General features: G+C 36.1%; 2 protein-coding genes across 2 annotated transcripts; one reads left to right on the forward strand and one right to left on the reverse strand.

Moving 5' to 3' along the window:
• Nucleotides 1–252: 252 nt before the first annotated feature.
• Nucleotides 253–4,243, reverse strand: LOC132183710 (protein RER1B). The gene is made up of 4 exons (XM_059597100.2): nt 4,051–4,243; nt 3,036–3,408; nt 814–994; nt 253–697 (listed from the first exon to the last, which is right to left on the reverse strand). Exons 2-4 carry the CDS (start codon nt 3,383–3,385, stop codon nt 641–643), a joined length of 588 nt encoding a protein of 195 aa, XP_059453083.2. The 5' UTR covers nt 3,386–3,408; nt 4,051–4,243; the 3' UTR covers nt 253–640.
• A 1,293-nt stretch (nt 4,244–5,536) lies between these two features.
• Nucleotides 5,537–10,188, forward strand: LOC132184897 (gamma carbonic anhydrase 1, mitochondrial). Its single transcript, XM_059598687.2, has 5 exons — nt 5,537–5,809; nt 7,450–7,593; nt 8,284–8,409; nt 8,507–8,658; nt 9,519–10,188. The coding sequence occupies exons 1-5, from the start codon at nt 5,695–5,697 to the stop codon at nt 9,801–9,803; spliced, it is 822 nt and encodes a 273-aa protein (XP_059454670.1). The 5' UTR covers nt 5,537–5,694; the 3' UTR covers nt 9,804–10,188.
• Nucleotides 10,189–10,852: the final 664 nt, after the last annotated feature.

Consider the following 10,852-nt stretch of genomic DNA (forward strand, 5'->3'; position numbering starts at 1 on the left):
TAGTCCTTAGATAAAACATTACTAGTTCGTATTCTTTCTATTTGGCCAAGGGGGGTTCAAGGTGTTTTATATATTTCTAGTTTTTATATTATAATTGACACGTGTCATTATCTTATTGGTGCTGACATCATATTTAACCGTCTCCATTAAAAAAAAAATGAAAGGTAAGATCCGTTGAAGTGAACAGGTACTTCATCTTGCTTACATTCCTTTCTTAAGAAAAACAATTCTGAGCAATACAAGGAAACAGGGGAAATTAAACAGGGGATCTAGGAAGGGATATGATACCATATAATAGTGGAATTGCCCTTCCCATACAACATTCTGACGGCTCAAAAGTACAAGAAAAACATGCTGAAAAGATGAGGCTCATCTTTTTTCAGATTTAAATCCTCGGAAAATACAGCATGTCAGGAAAAAAAAAGAAGAAGAAGAAATAAAGACAGTTAAAAAAAAAGTGAGAATCCCCTGTCATGCAAATAACAGTTGCTCATACACAAAATCGACTCTTCAACATATATGTGAACTTTGGAGGTGGCCTTGGGATGAAACATTTGTTCCACCCAAAAAACAAAAACCCAAGAGAATCAAAGTTGCAAGGCTACATTTTTTCTGCCCTCATCCTAAAGGTGCCGAAGCTTCAGTCCACTCTGCCTCTGACACTGCTACTTGCAGCAGACTTCTTCCCCGTATACCTCTGTCAAAACCAAGGAGACAAGTTACACAATTTCACTGCCAGGTTCTTGAGAGGAACAAAAAGTTTTTTGTTTTTTATTTCTTCTCAGTAATCAAAATATCATTAAAAGTGCAAACCTGCTTTCCAATGCTGAATGGGACATATCTATACTTAATCATGTGCGTGATTTGGCGCTTCATTGTGAGGACAAACAGCACAACCCAATAGCAGAGCAGTATGGGCCAGAAAACAGGGACGTCAAATAAAGAAAAGAAGGTCATCAGAAAAGCCACACAGAAAGCCTTTGTGATGGAATACCTGAAAGCATAAAACCAAGAGAAAAAACTCATTTTTAAGCCTCTACTAGAACTCACAGAAATCCAGTCTCCTATTAAAAAGATATGCCAGACAAATTGGAGAGGCTCACACAATGACGATTGATGACTCTTAACAAAAAAAGCCTTATCTCAACTACAGAAGTCAGTTCCACCATTTCTCTTCTCACAATCTCTATTTGGTCTTTCCATTGTCCATACCAGACATTCAGTTTAAACCATATAATGATGAAAAAGATTTATGGCTACATAACAGGCTGCATATCAAAGATGGTTTTAGAACTAATTCCAGTGAGCATGAGATTAAAAGGAGTTTCCTACAAGCACAACTGCTTGTTCCTATGCCCAAATGTCTCAAATTTAAGAATAAAGGATTATGTGTACAGAATAGATACCAGAAATATCAGCAAAAAGATTTAAGAAAGAACCAACAATTGCTAACGACAACAACTATAGTTGATATAAAGTAAGTAGTAATAGAACTTCTAACTAACCAATTACCATGAGTTGTATATTTTTGCAGTGACTGTAGTTGGGATTAAAAACTATTAATGTACAATCAAGTAGTGTAGATTCCATCATATGTTCCATAGAGTCCAATTCCACACCACAGTTCAAAAAAAAACTGGGCTATGCAAAACTTTTACCAAAAACTATGTCCTCTCATGATCGCACTTCCTATACTGCAGGATGTGAAGAGCACTGCAGACTTCAACTTGTTGCACCACTCTAGTCATGCAACACCATATGATTTCAAAAATATCTTCCACAAAACGAGTCATGTACACAGATGATTATAACGGAAAGCAGATAGACCGATACCACATCCAACCCACCATGACTAGAACCTGCTCTATCTCTCTGATCGAAACTAATTGTTTCTACAATAGCAGTTTTACTAAGAAAAATAAATTGATACAAACTTTGAGTACAACTTACCCTTGAAAACCAGCTTGCAAGGAGACTTTGATACCAAATAATACAAACGTTTGGTAGAACTCACATTTGAAAACCGACTTTCAAGGGGAGGGTGCCCAAAAACTTATATACACATTGTTAATATTACACTTGACCCATGTGGCAATCCAAAAGATAGAAGCTGCTCTATCTCTTTGATCGGAACAAATTGTTTCCACAGTAACAATTTTACCAAGAAAAATAAATTGATTGCGAAGTCTTGGTAATTTCAAATTTCTCATATTTAACAACTCTATCGGTATGAAACCCACTATCTACTATCTTCAATTATAGAACATAAATTCCTCTCCTCAAAACTTCTCATCCTTAATGTCTAAATAAAATCCCTAAGTGACTGACAATAATAACCCACTAATACAAGTTCACTTTGCAAAATTGTCACTCAACAGACTTATATTGCATAAAAAATTAGTTGAGTCGATTCCTCTACCATGGTTCTAGTGTTGCATAATTACAAAATATCCAAACTAATAAAAGCAAACAAAAGGATATACATGACAAGATGAAGATTCAACATACAATGATCATACATACACCTCAATGTTGAGACTCTGAAAATGATAGTGAAATAGCTATCGATAAAATGGTCCTAGCCTTCCAATAGTTAGACAGGAAATTAACTTTTGATATTTAAGCTTCCAAGATTTAAATGGGTGACCTTCCTCCTAAAATGAAAACAATAAAATGTGTACAACTCAATGAAAAAAAAAAAAAAATTATGGCCTTAAACGTAATAGATAATTAAACTCTATAAAAATGGTATAGTTTAATCAAATACAAGTCCTATAATTTTTTCTTAGAATTCTTTACCGGAATAGAAAGAAATGCAGTGAACAGACTCCTCCTTCCTAAACAAACCCTAATATAGTGTAGTTGAAAAGGAGTGGTTCAATCACATACTATTGCTTGTTGTCACCCTAAATCATATAACCAGTTGAGAATCAGCTAACAACCACTTTAAGATCACACCATAACAAAACTTAATTCAACAAATAGAGTGAAACAATTCACAAAACTAGTCTCCAGAAGAGGAATTCTTAGATTACCAGAACTTAAACTCAGGAAGGCGTCGAACAAATGGCCTGAACTCATCCGAGCCTCTCGTTGGCAACGAAGCCCCATCCAAGACTTCAAGCTCTGGATCAACCTTAGGCGACAAAAACCCAATCAACAGATTCAAGATGTAAATTCCTAGGCCATATGATATAATGTAAAATCCCTGAACATAATAAACCCTCAACATATAAATCGCGGCAGCAGCAAGAGTTCCCAGCCATCGCTGGACCGGGTGAGGGGTGGACCGATCCAAATAGTACTGAAATGTCCTCACAAAATCATTTCTCCACTTGGCAAGAGGCGCCACCGCAGAGGCAGCATCACCCCCAACTCCTTCCATGAGTTAGTAGTCCCTAAATCCCCCTGCAGATCAAAAAGCAATAAATTGTAGCTACCACAATGACCAAAAGGTGTGCAGCGAAAATCCCTTTTAATTACTGAGTTAATGAAGGAAAGTAAAAGCCTAAGACACCATTTCGGATCTGATGCTACTATTTGTTTTGGCATTCAAGTGATGTTAATTAGACTACTTGTTTTAGTTTTTTGGGCCATGTGTGAACAACTTTAACAGCACCCATGACTGACAATCGTTGTGTAGTCCTTTTTTCTCAGCAACCAAACAGCATATTGGCTTTGAAATTGAGCAACAGCAGATTCAAAACGAAAGAAAAGCTACAAACTCAAACCCCAAATGGTTTTACACATAAAATATACAATACAGATAAGCAGAAGCCGTATAAAATCGAAACATCACATTAGTTGCAACCTCCAACATAACCCAAAAAGAAACTTTCCAAAAACATCAAATAGTATATTCTTATTCCTGAGATATAGTTACCTTAAATATAGCCCTTACATATTTCAAAAAATCTGTGACAAAAACCAGATAGATCACAAACTAAATTCCCAAACAAGATTAATTGATTAAAACATGGTAAAACAAGATTAATCAAAGGCAGCTCAAAAACACAAGAAAATGTATGAAAACAGAGAGAAAAAACTCACCTTTAAGAAAACCGTGAAATTAGGCTTAAGAAAACTGTACAATGGATCCGGTGAGATAATTTTTGTGAATGGTGAGGGGATGATCGACGGGGAGCGATTTGCTTCAACTATTCAAAGAAAGAAAGAACTCGCTGTGGCAAGTTACGGTTCTCATGTGCATTGCATTTTGCACCAAAACGCACAGTTTCTATTCCGCAAACTTCCGCAAACTTAAAACGGGCTCCTTCTGTACCGTTTTATTATGTGTGGAGAAAATTTCAATTTTACCCTTTTTTTTTTTTTTTTTTTTTTTCGTTTTTAATCCAAGAAATTTTTAGAGAAATACTATCATTCTTCCTAATGTTATTATTTTTTAAAAAAACATATGAAAGATTAATGGGGTAAGTTTTTTTTTTTAGAAAACAATATCCGGATCGGATAGGGAATACCAAGAGAAGCTATTCCTTGAAATCCTCACTTGGTGTAAACTCCATATGGGTAATGCTGGGGGATGAGGATCCATTGAAATTCTAAGAAAATTTCAGTTTCTGAAATTCTAGATCTGAGCGTCCATTTACATCCAAGGGCCAAGGTCATGCCACGTGTTTTACTAATAATAAAATAATAAAATAATATTTAAATTTTAAAAAAGTAAATAATAAAATAAATAAATAAAATAATATAGGGTGGCTTATTAATGGGACACGTGGCATGACCTTGGCCCTTGGATGAAATGAACAGTCCAGATCTAGAATTCCAAAAACTGAAATTTTTTTTGGAATTTCAGTGGATCTTAATCCAATGCATGGTGCTCTTCTAGTATTTTCTTATGTTATTTTAATTGTGATGTAACTTTTAAAATCACAATTGAATTTGAGATTATCATTATTTTTTTTTTGACATGTCCGCACAAGAGAGGGGAGGGGGATTCGAACTAGTGACCTCCACTTCATTAAGTGTGATCCTAGCCGATTGAGCTACCTCTTAAGGACGAGATTATCATTATTAACTTTAATCTATTTGCGATTTTAAAAGCCACACTACAATTGGGAGGACACCAAGAAAACACTAGAAGAGCACCTAATATTTCACCAAAAAAAAAAAAGAAAAAAAAAAAAGGTAATTGTGATCGATAATTAAGACCTTCAAATATTTTGACACATTCACTTGCATTAATTGGCATCTTAAATTTCCACACGAATTATAATAATAATATTTAAATCTTCAATTTTTGCATTTCAAAAAATCACATAAAACCCCCCCACACCCCCCCCCCCCCAAAAAAAAAAAAAAAAAAAAATTAGCTTCAAATTTATTATGAACCCAAAGGGGAAGGCATCAAAGTGAAGCGTTTTGAGGATACGAGTTTCAAAATTCATTTGACACTAATAGCGGCAAGAAAATTCGCCGTGAAAACTGACACCTTCGTCGCGCAACGGATTCACGAAAACTTAGGATCACGAAACGACGACGTTGCTTTCCCATGTATCGGTGGTATTCTACCCTACTGCTTCAGTATCATTTCCAGCTCCACCTTCGCTCCCCATCTCTCTCTCACACACACACGCACGCACGCACGCAGACAGAGCTGAAGCTTCACTAAAAGCCCCAAAACCCCAGCGAGTTCAACGGCTTACAGTTATCGCAGATCGACAGCGAACCAAGATGGGGACCCTGGGAAAAGCGATATACACCGTCGGATTCTGGATTCGCGAGACCGGCCAGGCCATTGATCGCCTCGGCTGCCGCCTCCAAGGCAACTACTACTTCCAAGAGCAACGTAAATGCCCTTCCCTCTAACCCTCTCGATCTCTCATTCCCAAAATCCTTAAATAGAAATTTACACAAATTTTTCATTTTCGTTTTTTTTATTTTTTCTCTAATTAGATCGGTTCTGTGTATTGCTATTACTTTGCAAGTCTTTGATTTTTCCTTTTTCAGTTCTTTTTGAACTAAATTGAGCTGAAAATTACGAAGTGGAACATAGAGGAAAGGCACTGTGTTTTTCCATCATTGAGCTGAAGGCATGAGGAAGAAAGTGTATCTCAGAATGTGTTATGTATATGAACAAGTGTTAGTGTAGGAAATTTCATGTGAATAAAGTGGATTTTGATGTGATATTCGTAACTAGGGAGTATGGTTTAGTTCATAACATGTTGGAAGAACCTGTAAGATATTGAAGAAAGAGCTTCTGCAATGGGTCAAGAATTGCTAGGATATGTAGAAATTTTTTTCGAGAGGTCTATAAATTTTTTCTCAAGTTATTGTTACGTGCATGCCTTGAACACACGCTTTTAGATGTATTGATGCTTTAGCACATTCATGTTACTAGTTGTCCCAAAAGTAAAGAGAAATTATGAATTTAATCATTTAATTTATATTTTAACACTTGGCCTCGCGCGTGAGCTCAAACTTCCCTTCAATAAGGTGAAACCCAACACTAGAAATATTTAATTAAAATTGAAAGTTAAATTGTGGAATTAGGTTTGAACTTAAAAGCTCTACTATAATACCATATTAAATCATCACTTATTCCAAAAGCTTAAACACTTATAGATGTCATTGTAAGGTTGCTTGTGCCATTGGGAATGTTTTCTTCAGTTGATTTAGGTTATTTTGGGTTCTGCCTAGACAAGTAGTCGATTTGTATGCTTGTTGGTGGACTGCTGGTAGTGAGTGTTGTTGTGTGGAAAGTGGTGTCTTCGTACTTTTTGTGATGTCTATTGATAGAAGTTTTGAGGACCGTAAGAAGACCTTGGAGGAGATTTAGGTCTTTATTTTTCAAGAGATTGTATCTTTAGACAATTGCTTTTGTTTCTCCTTTGGTGATTAGTTATCATGATTATCTTGTTCTTTTTGCCCCTACTAACTGACTTTTCTTATATACTTCCTATGTACAACCTTTTTAATGATATCTCGATTACTTATATATAAAAAAAATGTTAATTGAATTAGAATTGCCTCTTGGGCATAGGCTCATGTAGTGAAGGGATGGGGTGGGGTGTCTGGGTTATGTCCTAGGTGCAAATCTCATCAATCTGCAAACAAAATATTGAAATAAGATTATTTGAAGCATTTTGTTCCCACACAGCTAATCATTTAGGTTCTAAATCAAATAGTTGCCCTTTATTTGTAGAGTACCCGAGCAAAATCCCATGCTACGGCCGCTTTTGATAGTCTGTTTACTTGGTTCATCTTGTTTTCTTGAGTGCTTTAGAATTGCATAAAACAAATCATTGTTCTTGTTTGCTTTGCAGAGATTTATGTAAATGGGCTGCATCATTTTCTTCTCCGTTCATATTTTAATTATATACGTTTTATGTCACGTCTTTGTTATGACTTACATATAGAATTTTTGGCTGTAGTTTTTTTGCTTGATTTCTGACATACAACAAAGTATTGATTATGATTTCTCTCTAGTGTCTAGGCATAGAACTCTCATGAACATATTTGATAAAGCCCCTGTGGTTGACAAGAATGCATTTGTGGCCCCAAGTGCTTCTATCATTGGGGATGTTCAAGTTGGAAGAGCATCATCGATTTGGTATGGATGTGTCTTGAGAGGTAAGATTCTTTATGTATGAATTCTGTGGTGTATGACTATGAAATTGGACTTTTTTTCTTTTTTATTTTTTCAAAGATAACCCTTTTTAAAAAAATACACTGTTTTAAAATGCCCTTTTCTTCAGTCTTTTTTTTTTTTTTGGGGGGGGGGGGGGGGGGTGGCGTTTCATTGTCTGAATGAGTGAATGGAATGCCCGATTAATAAAAAACATTATACAAGACTGAGGCACCTCGGTATTGTTCCATGACAATGGAATTATAGTTTATTGCCACCTAGTATGGCAAACTATGAGTTCCTTTTGCTACTCAGTTGTTTCTCAAACAATTTTATTTTCTAGAGAAATATTATAAACCTTGATTTACCTCTTATTTGGCCTTGTTGTCTCTCAAGCATGTACTATATAGTTGCCCATAATGTTTTTGATGAGGAGTACATCCATCAGAAGTAAGTCTTGGATGAGTCTGTAATCAGATTAACTACTTGTGAACGACTAGGTGGAGTTATCTGGATGTTTTAGTACCTTATTCTAAAGGGATTTCTCCTTCTTGACATTGAGGGTTGCCCAAATCAGCAGCCTTCATCCACTTCTTGAAACCCAATTATGGGGGAGTTGCAAGTTCTTCAAGTTTCATTCTTTAGCTGGATGCAAACTTCTTATTTGGTAATAAACCTTAAAAATCTGAGCGTAGGTGATGTGAACAGCATCAGTGTTGGATCTGGAACTAACATACAAGACAACTCCCTGGTGCACGTGGCGAAGTCTAACCTAAGTGGGAAGGTCTTACCTACTATTATTGGGGACAATGTTACTGTAGGTGAGTGATATGCTGGTGATAATATGCATGATGTGAAATTACCTAACCATCTTGGTTCCATTCTTTTCTGGATTAAAGTGAAATTTGAACTTGGCAGGTCATAGTGCTGTTATACATGGCTGTACTGTTGAGGATGAGGCCTTTGTTGGTATGGGAGCAATACTCCTTGATGGTGTTGTAGTTGAGAAAAATGCTATGGTTGCTGCTGGAGCCCTTGTGAGACAGAATACGAGGATCCCCTCTGGTGAGGTATGTCTGCAGATACTCTTATCTCACTTGAATCTACCAATTTATTTGAAAGGGAGTTTATATGTCATATGCAAGTATACATGAAGTAATTTAGAGGGATATAAAATTATAATTTAACATTTAATGGTAAATTGTCAACAAATGGTCTCAATGCTGATCAAAGATAAGCGAAAATGTAGAATGGTGAGTCTGTGCTCAGACTGTTCAGAAAATTCCTTGTGCCACAGCAGATTAATCAGCATATTTTCTAAAGATGAGCAGGTAAGTGTTTTGTGCTAGTTGGAATGAGATAATCACCATAGTAACATTATAGTTTCAATATTCAAAAGCATAACAATGGCATGCAGCAGAGTGGGATTCTGTGCTCATGGTGACCACAAATGTGATGGTGATTGTAGACCCCACACTGGTCCAAAATTTCTAATGGCCCATTCATTAGATAGTGTTATAATGTCGAAATAACGGGTTTCTTGAGGTTTATAAACTTCTGTTAGGTCTGAAATTGGCATGATAGGTTAAAAAGAAATAAGGTTTCTTAATCCTTCTATACCTTTTGTTGCTCTCTTTTTCTCACCGTCACTCTAGTTAGGCTATAGACTCCCTTGTTTTTCAGAGTGGGAAAATGTCTAGTGTGTTTATTCGTTGTTGGGGGGAAAAAAAAAAAATCTGTTTCGTGCCTTCAGTTGATTCCTTAATGATTGCCTTGGTTGGACTTTGGTTGAGATTTGATACATAACACCATAAGGCCAATTTAGTCCTTTCTTTTGTGTGATCTATCCACAGCTCTGAATTATTGCATAAGGAACAGATGCTTAACTTTGACAAATGATTAGTGCATGCTTATTTAATATGAATCACAGGTATGGGGAGGCAATCCTGCAAAATTCCTGAGAAAGCTCACTGACGAAGAGATAGCCTTTATTTCCCAGTCAGCCACCAATTATACGAACCTTGCAGAGGTCCATGCAGCTGAGAATGCAAAGCCATTTGATGAGATTGAGTTTGAGAAGGTTCTCCGCAAGAAGTTTGCTCGTCGGGATGAGGATTATGACTCAATGCTGGGTGTTGTTCGCGAAACCCCCCCTGAACTTATTCTTCCTGATAACATCCTACAAGATAAAGCACCAAAGGCTCCTCAAAAATGAGATTTAGTAAATTTTTCTTCAGTTTGGAGCTTGAAATTCCATTGAGGACTATTTGTTGTTATGAGCAAATACATGGAGAAGGGATTATTTTCTTTCCCAATAATACCAGACGTGTTAGGGCAGATTATGGCTTCTTTCTGGGTTTTGGCTCTAGCCTTCCTGCAGTTTTTTGGAAACTGTCTTCTGTTTTGGGTAAAACTGATGCCATAAGCAGCACAAATGTTATTGCTTTGTGTTCCTTGTGTCTAAGGTACCTGTTCTTCAGATGATTTATTGATCTGTCCTTGTAAGTGTCAAGTCATTCTAGGCCATGACATGAGAATATTTTCTCCTTGAAGTCAAATGTTTTGCAGTACTCTTCTGATAGTAGTCATATTGTTCTTTACATGGAGCCTTAGCATCCGTTGCTACCGAGTAGTTTTGCATATGATATGTGCCCCTCTTGTGGCCTTGCAAACTCTAATTGGTACCAGATTGTGCTCGTTCAACTGATTCAAGTGATTCATTCAGTTTTGAAAGGCTATATATAAAATTTTAGTTTGCAGAGATGGTTCAAACTTGGCCACCCATAATAAAGGGCTAGATCTTGGAATTGGGGATTAGGGCTGTAAATGAACTGAGTTGTTTGGAAATAGCTAGAGCCTTACTTGTATAAACTTGGCTTGAGTTCGGTTCGTTTAATAAATGAACCAAGCTTGAACATAAATTTAGGCTCGTTTTGTATAAACTCGACTGGAATCGTATAAGTTCGTACAACTTTATTTTATTATTTTTAACTTTGATATATATATATATTTGTGTATAGTAAATCAATATACGTACTATAAAACATGCATATAAACTTGAGATTGGATTGTTTAAGATTCAAGTCGGAGCCTATTTGAAATTATGTTAAGGAGTTTAAAAAGTACTTTAGTACATAAAAGGTTGTACCAAACAAAAAGTTGGGCGATTTAGTAAAAACACTCAAAAAGTGCTTTGAACTTCTGCTCTAAAAATGCTAAAATGCATTTTTGAGAATAGATTAAAAATGAAGCTTTATTTAAAAG

The sequence above is a fragment of the Corylus avellana genome, chromosome 7 (genome assembly GCF_965113065.1).
Source record: "Corylus avellana chromosome 7, dhCorAvel1.hap1.2, whole genome shotgun sequence".
NCBI classification, from domain to species: domain Eukaryota; kingdom Viridiplantae; phylum Streptophyta; class Magnoliopsida; order Fagales; family Betulaceae; genus Corylus; species Corylus avellana.

Excerpts from the sequence above, each read along its gene's own strand:
- LOC132183710 (XM_059597100.2), bottom strand. The coding sequence starts at position 3,385 with ATGGAAGGAGTTGGGGGTGATGCTGCCTCTGCGGTGGCGCCTCTTGCC. Across the intron at positions 995-3,035 it reads CTTCCTGAGTTTAAGTTCTG|GTATTCCATCACAAAGGCTT; the intron begins GTAATCTAAGAA and ends TTATGCTTTCAG. Across the intron at positions 698-813 it reads CATTCAGCATTGGAAAGCAG|AGGTATACGGGGAAGAAGTC; the intron begins GTTTGCACTTTT and ends TGGTTTTGACAG.
- LOC132184897 (XM_059598687.2), top strand. The coding sequence starts at position 5,695 with ATGGGGACCCTGGGAAAAGCGATATACACCGTCGGATTCTGGATTCGC. Across the intron at positions 8,410-8,506 it reads TGGGGACAATGTTACTGTAG|GTCATAGTGCTGTTATACAT; the intron begins GTGAGTGATATG and ends TGAACTTGGCAG. Across the intron at positions 8,659-9,518 it reads CGAGGATCCCCTCTGGTGAG|GTATGGGGAGGCAATCCTGC; the intron begins GTATGTCTGCAG and ends TATGAATCACAG.